This window comes from Lissotriton vulgaris, unplaced genomic scaffold, assembly GCF_964263255.1.
Source record: "Lissotriton vulgaris unplaced genomic scaffold, aLisVul1.2 SCAFFOLD_1428, whole genome shotgun sequence".
Lineage (NCBI taxonomy): Eukaryota > Metazoa > Chordata > Amphibia > Caudata > Salamandridae > Lissotriton > Lissotriton vulgaris.
The window spans coordinates 379,761-397,171 of NW_028244621.1; the positions used below are offsets into that span (position 1 = coordinate 379,761).

At 45.4% G+C, this 17,411-nt stretch overlaps 2 protein-coding genes across 2 annotated transcripts in view; one reads left to right on the forward strand and one right to left on the reverse strand.

Annotated features, from left to right (window-relative positions):
- LOC147667180 (coilin-like) overlaps positions 1–2,046 on the reverse strand; it is a 178,520-nt gene extending 176,474 nt beyond the window's left edge. Inside the window, exon 1 of the mRNA XM_086948867.1 lies at positions 1,165–2,046. Within this exon, the coding sequence (XP_086804993.1) occupies positions 1,165–1,415 (251 nt within the window). The 5' untranslated portion in view covers positions 1,416–2,046. The remainder of the gene's footprint in view (positions 1–1,164) is intronic.
- A 421-nt stretch (positions 2,047–2,467) lies between these two features.
- LOC147667184 (retinoid-inducible serine carboxypeptidase-like) overlaps positions 2,468–17,411 on the forward strand; it is a 236,926-nt gene continuing 221,982 nt past the window's right edge. The window contains exon 1 of the mRNA XM_086948868.1: positions 2,468–2,610. Within this exon, the coding sequence (XP_086804994.1) occupies positions 2,565–2,610 (46 nt within the window). The 5' untranslated portion in view covers positions 2,468–2,564. The remainder of the gene's footprint in view (positions 2,611–17,411) is intronic.

Below are 17,411 nucleotides of genomic sequence, written 5' to 3' on the forward strand. Positions count from 1 at the left end.
AAGCATAAAGAGACCTACAAAGAAAGCAAAAAGGAGGGGGGTCGCGAGAAAGAGGGCCAGGAATAAAAGGAAGGGGAGGAAAAAAAGACTGGCAACTGAAGATCAGGAGGTTGGAAAAGAGAACGACGAGGAAGGGGTAGACCATGAAGAGAAGCTGCAGGACATTAAAAAAAATGATGAGACCAAAGAGGTTTAAGAAAGCAATATTTTAGGCCACATATACATGCCCTTAGTTATTAAGGTCAAACCTCTTCTCAACAATCCTCAGTTACTATTCTTAAGTCACCCTTTAGAAACCCCTACCATTTTGAGCCTCCGTAAACGCACTCTGTGCCTAATTATGCAAACCATAATACTTCTACTACTATAGCTCCCTTGTGGACAATTTATTTGGGGGCAAACTAGTTAAAAATAATGCAGTGTGTATCTGTCACTAGCTCCACCCCTTTTTTTACTGTACCCAATTGATGAGATCCCAGAGTAAAACTTTATTTTATTTCCAGCAATGCCTATGTTGTAAATTCATACTTAGCTTTATATGGCTTCTTGGTTTCTTTAGTCCTTTCTTTGTGTTTCTATCTTCTTACCTAGCTGTGTTCTATCTGGTGTGTTGGTCAGCTGTGAGGCTTTGTGCTCTGCTGTCTTATCTTATTCTTTGTAACTTAATAAATCCAACTTTACTGGAAGACGTATCCTGCTGCCTACTTAATTTATGTACAACAGCCTACAGTTGTGGTTCAAAAGAAAGCATTTCCTTGCTCGTGTGTGCCAATTTAACATAGACGAACAGCCTGAGGGGGAAAACTACGCTCTGTGGAGTTATTAGGAACTCTGCGGTACGCGGTGTAGGGGGAAAAAACTCTACGAAGGGAGTGGGATTTTACCCTGTTTATTGCATTAATAAGCCCAAGTACTCGGAGCCCGACAACAGCAGCCCGCTTAAGCACTGCTTTCACCCCTTTTCTGTCGCAGTTGATTCACACTTGATCAAGTTATCGTATGCAATCGTTGGCCCTCTGCACATTATGAAGCCCTTTCCTTGCCATTGTATGTAGCTAAAGAGTGCTCGCCCCACTTTTCAGAGTAGGAATGTGTTGTAGCCACAACATGACGTTACAACAGAATGCCATCAGCTGAGAACCTATTTCGTTGACCGTAACTTACCTGATACAGTCATTATCACGTACCACTCCGATAGCCTCGCACGGGGGTAGAAGACACTCCTGTAAGTAGAGGCTGAGGCGTGAGCGTTGGCTGAAGCCAAAGCGGGTGCGGATCAGGCTGCTGAGGTCGGTTACCAAGCGGCACCTGCTTAAATCTAGCAGCAGCCAGCACTGGCAGCTCTCGGGAGTACTGGGTGGAGGATAATCAAAGAAAAGCCGGAGCCGAAGAGAGCCCACACCCGGCACTGACATGCTGTTGGAAGCACGGTAAAGCCCTTCTGGCTTTCCGTAACAGCTCTATCATTGACATAGAAGAAAGACCAGAATCCCATCACACGCCGCGCTTCTTTTTGTCTTCAAATGCTTTTATTGCCATTTTATTAAAGGACAGACAGAAAATGAGAATAGGTCAATCTGCATTGATTTACATGCACCTCATCAGTCAGTAATCAGTAATAGGGAGTTAGTGCGGACTAGCGGTCTGAGCCGTCAGCCCTTCGAAACGGGAAACCAGAATCGAATCCTTGGTCTTGGCAAAGCACATACTTTTTTTCCACCATCGCCCCACCCGTGACAGTCCATTTGACGTGTCCGTGCGAACAATCTGGTGCGAATCTGTGACATTGCACAACGTCACGTGCATTTGTTTTGCTGGGCATAGTGAGATTAAGTGATTTGCCCAGAATCACAGGATATTGAGACGCTGCCCAGACTGGTACCTGGTTCCCATTCCACAAAATCGGTAGCTATAACCCTGGCGTCCCTGTTGCCTAATAACCTACCACACTGTTACTTTTCGTTTCCGTGGATAACATAAAATTCCGTATAACACGCCTCTATGTCAATCTTGTGTCACGCGCGTTTGCAACCACACTTATTGCACGGATTGTACATGATTCGAGGCCCCGTGACCCTCAGTCATGAAAACAAACAAAGGACAAATGATTTAAGCGACCCTATGACTAACAACAGCAAATTATTACTTTGAATGGCGTGAAAAGGGGCGCACGTAAAGTTGTGTTTCAAGTCAGCAGTTCCATTAAGCTGTTAAAATCAATGCTGTAAATGTAATCTAAGAAGGGTATCGTCATTCTTAGCCAGTTTTTACAAATATTTAAAGAGTTTACAACAGAAAGCAATGAAGTATTTCCAAGTGAAAATTCACTGTAATTGTAGTTGACGAAAAGTTACGTTGTTTAATTTCTAATGTGCTCTGTTTTGTTTTCCCTTCAGCGGTTCATCATTTCAAGATGGTCGCTTTGTTTCAATAACATTATCTGGGTCAGAGAGAGGCTTGACACGCTGTTTCTTAAAATAGCTGCTGTCAGGTGATCGTTCTCTAACTGGAGTTGAATGATACTTCTGGCTGTAGTCATATGACTAGTTGGGGATTTACAAGCCATGGAGCTCTTGGTTGTGCTGGTCTGCCTCATCACGCTGTCTGCAGGTCTGTATTACCCTACGATACGCGGTTTGTTGACTTCATCGTTCCAGGCAGGTGCGAGGCAGAGTGTAAACCCAGAAGGCACTATTTTATTAGATAATTATATGAGACCCCCTACGAGAGAGTGGTTATTTTACTTTACTCTTAAGTGATTTCGTTCCACATTATATCTTGTTTTATGTACTATAACATTTTTGCGGTTTGGATTTTATTGTATTGTTTTTTTTTTAGGAAGCGTATGCGCCAAATGATTGCCTGTCGACAGAACGCCGTGTTGGAAGTAAATTGCATTAGGATCGGTTGTGTAATATTTTTAACGTTGGTCTTAATGTTATGTAGTTCTGGGTCGTTGTTTCCAGATTTTCGTTTGCCGGCAGGGTCCTATGATCCATTTGCTGTATGCAGAGTCGAAGTCTTCGTATAACAAAGACAGAGAACTGTGCCGTCCTGTCCAGTTTGACCGTTTATGGACTGTACTGTGAGCCACTCTTACCCCCTCCTCTCCCCCCCCCCCCCCCCCCCCCCCCCCGCCGTAGTCTGGATTTTGTGTTATCCAGAGTGGATTATAACAGTTGCCAGAATCTAACGGACCCCGCCCGTCCAACGCACAGGGTGAACGCCCAGGAACCCCCCCCCCCTCCCCCCCCCCCCCTCACACACACACACACACTTGGGAGTTCCCATGATGGTGCTTAAGTGAAGGGTGCAATAATTACATTCTCAACACAGGAACATTGGACCTCAAACAGGCACCACAACACTCGTATAAACAGCGCCCTAGAACATTAGAAAACTCCCAATTGACGATGAAAATCCTTGCTTGACCTATAGTGTACCGGTGACCGCTCCAATCTCTATTCCAATCTCTATTAGTCAGTCAAAAAGTAGGCATATCGTTTGGACGGAGTTGGATTGGAACTCAGGTAATGCCGCTCCTCTGTGTGGGTGCTTTGCCACATTCTTACGTTATAAGGGTCTCAAAATTTGGACAGACCACCACTCACACCATCAGGCTTAATCTTCACCCAATCTCAAATCAACTTTGGACTTTGATGTCTTCTTTGCACTCTCCACCAATTTCATTTCACTCTCACGGAACTAACTTAGTTCCTGGCTGTCTGCTACTCATCATTTCAAATGGTGTCTTTTTCTGTACCGAAATTTACAGTGGTGCGGTACCCACAACATGTCTTTGACCGCTCCTTGCACATCCAAGCCAAATTTATACGCTAGTATCATTGTGCCCTTCTCCAACCAATTCAGCCTCTCAACCAGGTCATTGCTCTCGGGATTGTAAAGTGAGATACACTTTTTACACCCAGTCAGTGATGAGTTTTAGCTTCTCAACCGAAGTAAGTTGAGTGCCATTGTCAGTGATTCATTTAGAAGGTATTTCTTCTCCTGAATATCTCTCCCAGCACTGCAATGGTGGCTTTAGTGTTGATACATTTCATGAAAACCACTTCCAACCACCTGGACTTGACATCAACCAATACTACAGCACACCTCTCGTGATCAGGATGGCACATGAACGGACCTATAAAATCTAGGCACATCTTCTCCCACGCAACATCCACCTCAAGCAGATGTTGATCATGTTCTTTAACTCCCAGACCGACCCTTAGTTTTTTCAGAGTTCTTGCACACCTCAGGTGCTTCAGCCCACTGTCTTGTCTGAGTATCCATTTTCGGCAACCAAACTCTCTTTGTCTCTTGATGGTGCTTGCCCTAAATGCCCCTTGTGGGCTGATTTTACTAGTTTCTCTCTAACAGCTGTCGTGGTACAAATTTCTCCTTCATCATTACCAGTCTGTTTACCACCAGGGATAATTATCCTACAACTTTATGGAAAGGTCGAACGGCATCAGGTAATGTTCTTTCCCTTCTTATTTGAAACCTTAGTATTTGTCTCATGGCCTCAAAAAACGCATCTTGATCTGTAGCGGTCATCCACTCATTCTTGGACACACAGCTGTGCAAACCATCAGTTGCCTCTTCTGTATCAGCCACCACTTCTTCATAATCAAAAGTAAAGCCATCAGCAGACATGCCTGATAATCTTGACTGACAATCCTCTACTTGATTTCTCCACCCTGGAAGATATTCCAACTCACAATCTTACGCTTGTAATTTTGCAGCCAAGCTCGCCTAGCTATCAGAACGTATGGTCATGCCATTTGGGCCTACTACTTGCAACAGTGGTTTGTGATCCGTTATTAATATTAACTTTACACCATAAATGAAGACACCAAAATAATTTGTGGCACAGGCAGCAGCTAACACTTCTCGCTCAATGACTGAATAATTATTTTCTGCGTCGGACAACAAGTGTGAAATGAAAGCTGCAGTTTTTCTGCCCCTCCAGTCATTTGTTAAAGTGCAGCTCCAATTTCAATGGCACTTGGCATCAACTGTGAGAATTGTCTTCAAACCAAATTTGAAAGGAACAAAAAGCGTAGCTTGTAAAATATCAATTTTAAACTGGTTAAAGCTTAACAGGTCATTGATGTGTGATAGGGGGGACGCAGCTTCTGGATGTGCAGCGGTACCTCGGGAAACTTAGGCGGCTACTTTAGAACTCCCAGTGAATTGCTGCAGGGCATCTGCTAATGAACTTCAAAACATATATTACTCAACTTAAAATCAATAATTTAGCTTCTCACTAACAGCAAGTCCATTACCAGCGCACCTCATCACTTACTGTTACAAGTAGAGGCAGTCTGATGTAAAATTAACCAAGTTCTTCAGGATGGCACAGGCTATTATCTGCCAAATTTAATCTACACCTCAGCCTGGTGGCTGGCGCATTCCCATGCTTGTCACCAGAAAAAGTGTTCTAATTAAAACATAACACTCTGGGTCGTCTTCTTATGTTTACTGGTAGAAGAACATCCTGTCTCTCTAACATCAGACACCTTCACAATGACCATCTCAACTGTCACAGAATCCCATAACATCCCCACCCAGAAACCCAGTACATCACTCATGACGTGGAACATTGTACTCCATGTCCACTCTAAATGGGAAGCCCACATTATATCACAGACCTTGCTCCTAAGTCGTTTTGTGGACTCGCCTAGCGATGCCGCGCCTGCGCTGATCGCTTGCGAGATCTATTGTTGTCGATTTCGCTTCCGAAGCGGGGGACAGGAGATGTGCACGTGTACAGCTCACCGCGTGCATGGTGCACTTTCACTCTAGGCTGCTGAGATGGCCTCCCTAACACCACAGGCTACTTCTGGCATTCACAAGTGCTCTTGCTCAGGGAGGCGAGGAAAAAGGGTCTGCATTCAATCTAAAATGACAGATTTACAGAGTGCATCGCATCAGAGGGGAGGCGCAATATGCTACGAGGCTACTGTTGCGGTGCATGCTCTACTTAAGATGTCAATGAACTGCTTTGGTAGGTTAAAAAAAACTGTTTATGTTGCTTTCTTGCCTGTAAATTGAGAACGTTGCACATGAGGGAGGGACGTGGAGAGTGAATCGTATCATACATAATCTGAAACGGAAACTGCTTTCCACGTCTGCCTGGGGCAGTGGAAGTGAAATTGCATGCCCCCTGACTTGCAATGACATAGCGCAGTTCGCCTCTTCTCCCACATTCATCGTTCCTTTTTCTGCAGGGTGTCCGGTTGAGGGCAAGGAGTGGGAAATCCAGAACTGAATCAAACTTTATTTGCTGCTCATCCCGCGAGCAGGGGTAGGAAGGGCTGTGCCTAGGGTACCTCAGAACAAGCCAGACCCAGTAGCTGCGACCTCTGACTCTCACTAAAGTACATCTGTGGTGCTTTTGGAAAATAGAAAATATATCTAAGGATCGGTGAGGAGTAAGAATGGGGAAGTGGTGAGGGCAACAAAGGAAGCGAGTAACACAAGACAAGGAATGATAGGACGTCTCATTGCTGGTCCTTAAATCTTCATGAAAGCACTTGTAGTTGAACATGTACTGATGTCTCTCAACTAACAGACTTCAAACTCGCCAGACACTCTTGTCCAAGCAATGATGTACTCCCCACAGCCACCACTAGGATTCAAAGTCCATAACAGGTGCATTAAGCAGGTACGGCAATGGTCTGCACCTCTATTCAGCTGCAAACCTGCACTCTAACCTTGTGATTCAGTAATCCGGTTTATTGCCTAGATTAATCTGCAACCCTGTTCTTTAGGGGCTTGGTGTGGTTTTGCTGGATCCAGTTTCATTTTCCTGAAGCATCCTGGTGGCTCCCAGCAACAAGCATTTACAATGCAATAGGTCTCGCATTTGATAGAGTTTAAGCTACTAGCATTGCTAATGACAATGCTTTTTATTTGTTTTAAAAACCAAAACATAAATAAAAGACGTAATTTAAAATGTGACTAGCTCGTGTAAATTTATCTTATTTTATTTTAAAGTTTTATATAGCATGAACCAGACCCTTGCGGGTATCAGAGCGCTTTACAGGGTAAGTTTCTTAGTTACATAGGTTCTATGTGAATAATATAAGCGTCAATGCTGGTCAATAATAATATAAACATCCTATCATAGATACATGGGTATAAGTTACATAACAAAACATTAAATGTATATCAAGCAAAGTCTAGATACAAAATCCAGGAAACCTGGATGGACAGTAGACAATTAAAGGTTCTATGTAGAAGATACGTTGTGTAGCATAATAACAGTAGTCCATGCTCGAGTGAATTTAGCCATGAGAAGCGATTTCACTTCTTTTTTGAAAGACGTCGTAGAGGGATTAAGTCTAGTTTCTGGGGGTAGAACATTCCATATTCTGGGCGCCATCCCTGAAAAAGTTTGGGTATATGTTTTCTTCGTGTTGAATCTCTGCGGCTTCAGTAAAAGGTTTTTAGCACTTCTTGAAGATCTGACCCCACAAGAGGGTGCCAGTTTCTGTGCCGAATAGCCTGGCGCGTTGTGGTGAATGGCTTTGTGTCATACATGCTATTTTCAAATGTATTCTGGCTTCTAAAGGTAGCCAATTAAGGGATTTTAGGTCGGGGATATGTGGGAGCTTCTTTTGGAGCCAGTGATGAGTCTTGCTGCGGCGTTGATTGAGGCTCTTAGAGGGGCTGTTGCAACTCTGGGCAAGCCGCAAAGAGAGACACTCCTGTAGTCAACTCTTGGGATGAATAGAGCTTGTACTGCCAGTTTGAAGTCTCTATCCGGCAGGAAAGGTTTCAGTTTTCTCAGAGTATGTATCTGAAAGTTTTCTCCTTTTTGTTGCGTTGCTGATGTGTTTTTGTATATTGAGGTTTCTGTCCAGTGTAAATCCCAGCGATTTTGCTGAGTCAACAATGAAAGGTTGGCAGTTGAGTGCAGTAAGGTGTTTGATCCAGTCTTGCATTATGGCTACTTGGGCGGGAGGAGCGTTTAGGAGGTATTCGGTTTTGAGGGCATTCAGTTTTAGATGGTTTTCTGCGAGCCAGGTCTGAGTTTTTCAGAGAGTTGTGTTGAGCGCTTTGATGTCTTCTAGGGCATGGATCTTAAGGTATAATTGTGTGTCGTCAGCGTACATGTGATATTGCACGTTAGACGAGTTGAGAATTTCAGTGAATGGTTCCATGAACAAATTGAACAGTGTCGGAGAAAGTGAAGATCCTTGTGGGATTCCTAACGTGACCGGGACGGGTTTGGACAATGAGTGGTTGACCTTAAGTCGTTGCGATCTGTTTTGGAGGAACTAAGTGAACCAATTTAGAACTGATCCAGATAATCCCATTCTGTGTTTCAGAACGTCTAGCAGGTTTTTGTGTTTGACGGTATCAAAGGCCGAGGAAAGGTCTAGCAAGTTGAGTAAGCAGGTTCTGTTCTGATCTAGGATTTGTAGAGCATCATTAATTATATGGGTCATGGCTGATTCAGCTCTGTGACCTGCATGGAAACCTGCTTGGTATTTGTTGAGTAGGTTGAAAAGTTCAATATGTCTTACCAACTGGATGTGTACACTTTTTTTTAAGAGTTTGGCCAAGGTAGGGATGTTGGATGTAGGGTGGTAGTTGTTTAAGTCCGCAGGGTCAGCCATAGGTTTCTTTAGAATGGGGATACCTGCCCAGCTTTGAGGGCTTCAGGAATGCAACCTTGGTGTAAAGAGTTATTTATGATCTTGGTCCATAGAGGCAGCAGCAGCGGGGTGAAGTCTTTTACGAAGTTTGCAGGGAGAGGGTCAGTGAAGTGATTGGCTGGGTTCAGGGCAGTAAGGATTTTGAGAATAGATTCTTCATTGTAGGTATTGAAAGACGACCAAGATGCATTATTTTTTAAGTCGAACTTTTATGAGTTTCGCTGTGGGGCATTTAGAAGGAAAGGTGAGGGGTTCGTATGTGAGACAGTGTGTGTGATTAGATCGTGAAGAAGGTCCTTCTTTATGCTGTCGGTCTTTAGAGTGAAGAAGGTGGCAAATTCTTCACAATTGGGTTGTGGGCCACATTTAGCTTGGGGGCGGTGAGGTGCATCCTTAGATTGAGTTTTGATTAACTCAAAGTTTTCTGGGATGATTTTTTTTGCCTGGTCTAATTAGTGTGTGAAGAAGTCTGCTTTAGTGCACTTGATCTTTCTGTAGTATGCGTTTCTCTTCTTTCTTAGTATTTTGAGATGATTGGCGGATGGAGCTGATCTCCATCTGCGTTCAGTTATTCTTAGGGCTCGTCTGTCCTAGTTTAATCTTCCATCGTACCAAGGCTTAGAATCTTTTGTGGAGACTCCTCAGTTGAAGTGGGGCTACCTCATTTAGTATCATGTTCATGGAATTGAAGTAGTGGTTGGTGAGATCATGAACATCAGATATCCCTTCAGGAGAAAGAAGTAAGTTGTAGCTGGGAGTTGTACTTATGTTAGGGATCTAAAGTGTGTAGAGCTCGTTCTGTCACTGAATCCGGTTGAGGAAAGAACACCGGTAAGATCAACCGATTGATGTGAAAGGCAGAAACTACCTGAGGTAGAATCTTATGGTTGGTACGAAGAAGCACTTTGTCTTTGTGAAGCTGGAAAATGTTCTTCTATGGTTAGTGCATGTAGCTCACCCGCTCTCCTCAGTGAAGTACTTGCAATGTGGAAAACGATTTTCCACTAGAGAAATTGCAGTTCACATTTATGCATGGGTTCAAACGGTGGGCACATTAATCGTGTGAGGACTATGTTAAGATTCCACACTGGGGCAGGTGGAAGTCTTGGTGGTATAACTCTTAAGTCCTTCCATAAAAGCTTTGATAACCAGCACTCTAAAAAGAGACAAGTGTTGCCTATTTTGTAGATATGCAGCTATCGTCGCGAGATGAAGGTGGATAGAAGTGTAAGTTAACTCTGAATGCTGCAAGTGCAAATGATATTTTGTATGGAAACATCAAGAGGATTGATGATATTTTTACAATAGATAACAAAACGCTTCCATTTAGCTACATAACAGGCTCTTGTAGTAAGCCTTCTCGCCTCTCTAATGATGTTCATACAGTCTGGTGAAAGATTCAGATAACAAAACTGACTTCGGGAGCCAGATCGCTAGGTTGAGATCTTTGGGATCTGGGTGTCTGTTTTCTCCATGGCTCTGTGTGAGGAGACTGGATGTGAGGTGCAGCTTTTGATTTGGAACTAGTGAGAGCTCCAACAGGGTTGTGAACCAAGGTTAACAGGCCCATATGGGAGCTACTAGAATCAGTGTAAGGGATTTTTGCCTGAGTTTCCAAACCACTAATGGAATGAGTGGGAGAGGCGGAAAAGCGTAGGCAAATATCCGTGATCATTTCATCCATAGTGCATTGCCATTGGAGAGCGGGTGTGAATACCTGGAGGCGAAGCTTGAGCATTTTGCAATTTCGTTTGTCGTTTGTGTCAAAAAGATCTATATGAGGAAACTCCCAACTTTGAAAGTATGGGAGGAGAACTTGAGGGTGAAGTTCCCACTCGTGGATTTGCTGCCTCTGTCTGCTGAGAAGGTCGGCAATCTGATGGTTTACTCCTGGGAGGTGTTCTGCTAGGAGATAGATTTTGGGGTGGACTTCTAAATGGCTCGAGCCAGTTGTGACAGTTGGAGAGAGTGTTTCCCCCCTGTTTTTGTATATAATGCATAGCTGTCATGTTGTCCGTGCGAACTAGGACAGCTTTGCCTACAAGGTGAGCCTGAAAGGCTTGGAGGGCTAGGAATACTGTTAGCAGCTCTAGAAGATTTATGTGGAGAGATTTTTGCTTTTGACTCCACAAGCCTTGAACTGTGTGATCTTGGATATGAGCCCTCCCAACCAGTGAGCAACGTGTCTGCTGTTAGCATTATCTGTGGAACTGGGTCTATGAAGGGCAGTCCTTTTGATACATTTTGTGGGTTCCACCACTGCAGTGTGATGAGTACGGCTGTTTACCAACACTAGATCGGTTAAGACACACTGCGACTGCTTCCACTGACTTACTAAGCATTCCTGAAGGAGACGCATGTGAAGCCTGGCATGGGGAACAATCATGATGCAAGAGGTCATTATTCCCAGCAGCTGCATATACACTCGAGCGGGTAGTGAGTGAGTGGGCTGAAACTGCAGAACCAGAGCCTAAATATTGCAAATTCCGGCTGCATTGGGCAAGGCCAGAGTTCTTTGAGTATCTAAAGAGGCTCCTAGATAGTTTTCAGTGTTGGAAGGTTGAAGATGCGATTTCAACACATTGACTGTAAACCCCAGGTGCAGTAACGGGTTTTTATGTAAGTGTGTTGGAGACACTTAAGGTAGGTACTGGCTTTGATGAGCCAGTCGTCCAAGTACGGGAAGACATGAATGTGTTGTCTTCGTAGGTGAGCAGAGACTACTGCCAGACGTTTTGTAAAGACTCTGGGAGCAGTGGTGACTCTGAATGGGAGTACTTTGAACTGGTAATGCTGGACCGCAACCACAAATCTGAAAAATTTACGATGAGCAGGATGTATTGAATGTGGAAATACGCGTCAATTAAGTCTAGAGTAGACAAAGTCACCATATTGTAAAAGTGGGAGCACTTGTTGAAGTGTCACCATGTGAAAATGATCTGATTGTACTTAAAGATTCAATTCTCTGAGGTCCAAGACAGGTCTGCGCGAACCGTCCTTTTTGGGTATGAGAAAGTAAAGGGAGTATAGGCCCGACCCCCGATATTGTAGTGGTACGGGCTCTATGGCTCCTTTTAAGAGGAGAGACTGAACCTCTTGTTTGAGGAGATGTAAGTGGTCTGGTGACATTTTGTGTGAATGTGGAGGAATGTTTGGAGGACTGTTGGTAAGCTCCAGGCAATAACCAGAACAGATCAATTCTAGCATCCTATTGTCTGTAGGTGTTAAATGATTGGGGGGGGGGGGGGGGGGGAGTATAGGGAAGTCACTGTTTGGTATTGGAGGGGGAGGTGCGTGTTTTGGAACCTCTAGCTTTGCCTTTGTTGCCTCTGTAGCCCCCTCTGAAGAAACCCTTGGAAGCAGAGAGCTGATAATTGCCCTTGTACGGTGCAGAGGCAGTGTCTGAGGAGGTATTCTTGGACCCTCCACGATAGGAGCGCCGAAAGGAACCACAGGGGGGACTGTAGAGCTCCCATTGATTTTACCACATCTATCCTTTTTCATTTTTCTAAGGACGTTTCTACTACGGGACCAAAGAGGTGTGGTTTGTCAAATGGTGTGTTAAGAATAGAAGCTTGAACTTCTGGTTTAAACCCGGAAATTCTTAACCATGCATGTCTTCTTAGTAGCACGCTGGTGTTTATGGCTCTAGTCGCAGTGTCAGCCGCATCGAACGCGTACCTAATGAAATTGTTAGAAATGAGTTTTCACTTGTTCACTAGGTCCTGAGCTTTGGACTTGTGCTCATCAGGCAGGAATTGGAGCAATTGCTCCATTTCGTTCCGATGCTCCCAATCGTACCTGGCTAAAAGTGCTTGGGTGTTAGAAATGCACCAGAAATGTGCAGCTTGGGAGGTGACTCTTTTCCCAGAGGCATCTATCAATTTAGACTCCTTGTCCGGAGGTGGAGCATATCGTGATGTTTGAGAATTGGCCCGTTTAGAAAATACTAAAGAATCTAAGGGTAACTAGCCCTTAATATACACTGGATCTGATGGTGCAGATTTATATTTTTGTCTATCCTGGGAGTGAGAATACGTGCCTGTACAGGATCCTTAAACAGGTCATCCACATGTCGTAGGATATCCTTGAGCATGGGGAGTGTGTGAGTGGATCTTTGGAAACTACTAAGGGTTTCGAAAAGAAAATCCTCCTTTACGGATTCTTTGTGTAACTGAACGCCGCAATAATCAACAGCTCTACTTAATAGTTCTATATAGCCTACGTTGTCATCTGGTGGAGAAGGTTTAGTATGGTAAAGATCAGGATTGTTATCTGTGGGAGAATCCTTCCAGGGTTCTGCAGGTACAGGATCATTGTCCCATCCCGATCATCAGGTGTATATGGTGGTGGTGAATTAGTAGGGGTAATTAACATGTGTTGTGTTTCTGGGGAAGGAGGTGATGGAAGAGGAGGAGGAGAAGGCTTAGTACTAACATGTTTGCTCTTTAAAGGAATGTTTTAGGTTTCTTCTGACTCGGATTTTCTTTCAAGTGGCAATTTGGTCGCAGTATGTCGAGCTTTTGGATTGGGTCCTGTTTTGAAGGTGGGACATTGAAATGCAAGACCTATTACATTGCAAATGCTTTTTTAGATTTGACTACTCCTTGGTGGGCTCTGTGAGGTAGGAGGACAGCCCGATGTCTTGTCCTGCTGGGAATGACTAACCTCAGCCCTCGCATAAGATTACCCTAAGCCATCTTTGAGAGTTCTTGCTGAACATGATGTGGCGATTGGGAAGTTCATTTCACATCTTCTGTGCGATGCACAGAGTAGCACTTAGGAGCCTGCCAGTCAACAGTTAGTACTACTTGGATGACCAGTTATTAGCAGTCATCTCGCCCTGTGGCCTCTACAATGGCCAGTACGGACATGGGGATCGGTTTAGACCTTTCACTGACAAAGCCACCATACTGCTCCGAATCTTGCACTTATTTTGCATTGGGGGGTACGTGGCCGAGCCTGGTGTGATATCAAGTCTGCATGATTGCGGGGGCCTGGTTTGTACTCTACTTTAACAATGAACTCCTGCAGGATCCATTTCTCAATTTTCGGGCGTGGTTTGGATGCGGACCATCGAAATAAAGGAATCGGCAGCTTGTGGTCCTTCAGTGAAGATGGTGAAAGGGTGGCTGTACAGGTACACATAGAATTGACTGCACCCCTAGAGAATAGCAATGGCCTCCCTCTCTATCTGGGAGTACCTCTGTTAGGAAGGATGTGAGTTTCGGGCTCTTGTAGGTGACTGGGGCCCTCTCCCCATAATCCTGACATTGGGGCAGTATGGCCGTAGTCCACTACGATTTGCCTCTGCCGCTAGCTGAGACTCATGCTTGGGGTCGAAGTAAACCAGGGTGGCATCCACGGAGAGGGATTGCTTTGTGTTGCCAAATGCTTGCTCCTGCTCTTCTCCCCACATCCACGGGCTGGTGGACATGGTAAGTTCATGGAAAGGGCCTGTGATGTCTGACCGTTTATTCATGAATCGTCTGCTGTGAGTAACCATTCCAAGGAAACTGTGCCCTCCCAACGCAGAGGTGGGTGGTGGAGCATCTTGAAAGTCCTTCACATTTGTTGCCTCAGGCCCAATTCCCGGGTCGGAGAAATGATTGCTGAAGAAGCTAATGCTCTTCTTCAGAAACTCGTGCTTCACTCTGTGAAGAGTAAGCCGGTGCTCTTTTAGATTGACAAAAATGCTTGGAGGCAAGTGAAATGGCTGTGCAACGTTTGGCATGCACCAAGATGTCGTCGCTCACATTTAATACCCAAGGGAGGCCAGTTAGCACCTCCTTGATAATGTGTTGGAAGATTTCAGCTGCATTCGATATGCCAAGTTTAGCTGGGTGAAATGCCAGAAACACACATGTGTGGAGAAAGTGGTTATGAGTCGGGAGTCTGGGTGTAGCTGTATTGGAAGATAGCCAGACCAGAGATCTATTTTAGAGAACCACTTTGAATCTGAAAGTTCCCCAATGATATTGTCAATAATCTGTGTCAAGTGACACTCCCGCCTGATGATCAGGTTGGGCACCCTCATGACCAGGCAGATCCGCACTCTGTCCAGCTGTTTGGGTATTGTTGCAACCACGATGGGGGAGACCAGGAGTCGGGCCTGCTAATCTCCCAATGATGGTGTTCTCCTTCAGGACTCTGTTCCTTCTCAGTCTTGGGGCCAAGATGAAAAGTTATCCGCTGCTGGCAGAGTGCTACTGGTGCAGTTGATTTGTTGATGTACAAGCATAAGGTTTTTCCCTCAAGACATCCAATGCCAAAAATACGGATCAAATCTTGTGTAAGCCCGTCAGTGTCATTGGCATGAACACTAAAAGCAAAATGCACTAGCTTGAGGTCTTGGAAGGTTTGCCAACTCGGAAGGAACCCAGCACCTTCCTGAGACACGCAGACCTTGGCTTTTGTGGATGTTGTATGTTTGGTGACCTCCATGTGGAAGACTCCTGCCAGCTACAGAGGTGAGCGGTTACCAAAAGCGTACACCTCGTTCTTGGTTGCATGCAGGATAGGCTGAGCCAGCACCTTGTGTTACAAATCTGAAGCCATGACGTTAATGGAGGTTCCGGTGTTGATTAGCGAAGTGATTAGTTGTACTTGGACTCTGAGGAGGCACATGGGTGCCGACTGGGGCGCTGAGCATTGCAGATCAACAGACGGCACCACATGGACAACTTCTTGTTCGTCGTCAGTGTCGCTCTATGCCAGTGGGTTGTGTGTCGACCGATTGGATACTCTCCTTTTGCTGGGTTGAGTATTCCTGAGTGGAACAGCATATATTGAAGAACTATTTCAGTTTACTGCATGCCTTTAATCTGGAGAGAGGGACCCTACAAGGTTGCCCCCTTTCTCCTTCACTTTTCATTTTGACACTAGAGCCCTTACTGCTCAGGATCATACCCAACACAGGTATTTCTGGAGTTTCTTTCAATAACTTGAAAATAAAAGTGGCTGCATATGCGGACGATATATTAACCCTGTCCGAAGATGCATCTCACTCAATCTCGGCCTTACTAAAGTCAATAGAAGATTATGCCCAGGTGTCCGAATATAAACTTAGTGAAATGAAATGATTACCATAAGGCATTCCAGTGCTACTATAGAGTCAGACTCGAAAAGGGGGAGAGGAGACCAGGGATCATTTGGGGAAGAGGAAGGTTTTCAGTGTTTTCCGGAAGCACATATGACCACGTTCCGCACGTAGTTTCAGTGGGAGGGAGTTCCATAATGAGGCGGCGTTCACAGAGAAGCAGCGTTCTCCTGTGCGTGCTTTCTTGACTCTTGGCACTGTCGCCAGGAACCCCTTGTCGGAACCCAAGGGTCTGTTGGGTTTGTAGGGCGTGACTAGGCTTCTCATAATCGGGCGACCTTTGCCTTGCAGGAGTTTGTGGGTAATGCATAGGGACTTGAACATAATCCTTTCCCGTACGGGGAGCCAATGGAGTGATTTGAGGGCAGGTTTAGCTGAGGTCCTAAGGGGGACGCCCATTAAGAGCACGGCTGCGGCATTTTGGATTTGTTGAAGCTTATTGATAGTAGCTTTCAGGGCTCCTAAAAAAATCGCGTTGCTGAAGTCTAGTCTAGAGAGAACTAGACCTTGTATCAATAGCTTCCTAGAATGATGAGGGAGGAGAGAAAGGATTTTCCGGGCAGACCGGAGTAGCCCAAAACAGGTGCCTGCTGTCTTTTTCGCTTGTGTTTTGAGCGACGGGTCCTGCTCCATCCAGACCCCTAAGCTTTTGATTTCTTTTTTTGGGGTGGGTGGGTCCCCTAAACAGGCAGGCCAGATGGAGGAGGGCATTGAGGCCGACTTGTTGCCTAGGAACATAATTTCAGTTTTAGACCCATTTAACTTCAGTGAGGAGTCACACATCCAGGCGTATATCTTCGTCAGGCATTGATGGAAACTGCCAGGGCGTTGATCGAGCTGGGAGAGAGAAACGACCAATTGAGTGTCATCAGCGTAACTGACTATTTTGAACCCAAACGGGGCAACCACGTCCTCCAGGGGGGCCATGTACACATTGAACAATGTGGGGCTTAGGGATGAACCCTGCGGCACCCTACAATGGAGGGGTATTAAGGCGGAACGTAAGTTGTCTTCCCAGACTTGAAAGGTGCGGTTGGAAAGATAAGATGTTAGCCAGGTCAGGGCAGACCCTCGTATTCCTGCCTCGGCCAGGCTCTGAATAAGGATACGGTGATTCACCGTATCGAAGGCTGCACTAAGGTCCAGGAGGTTCACTGCCACTGATCCTCCTGAGTCCAGAATGCGCCTTGCCTCCTCGATGACAGAGAGGAGGGCCGTGTCAGTGCCCTGGCCTGGGCGGAATCCGGTTTGGGAGTTACGCAGCAGATCATTGGACTCCAGAAAGTGGGAAAGTTGGTAATTCACCACTTTTTCTGGGATCTTGCTGAGTCTGGGGAGTAAAGAAATAGGTCTAAAATTAGCAAGCTCGAGCGGGCCAAGATGCGGTTTCTTTAGAAGGGCCTTCACAATGGCCCCTTTCCAGCTGGGCGGAACAATGCCCTGAGAAAGAGAGATGTTGATGAGTTCCGTTGACGGAATGGCGATAGAAGTGGCTATCTGTTTGAGGAACCGCAAAGGGGCAGGGTCGCTAGTGGAGCCGCTTTTAATGCCGGCTAAGATTTTAAGGAAGTCCTCTATGGAGACAGGATTAAAGGCATTGAGCTGGTGGTCCGTGTCCGGGGGCAGATTTCCAGTAAAGGCAG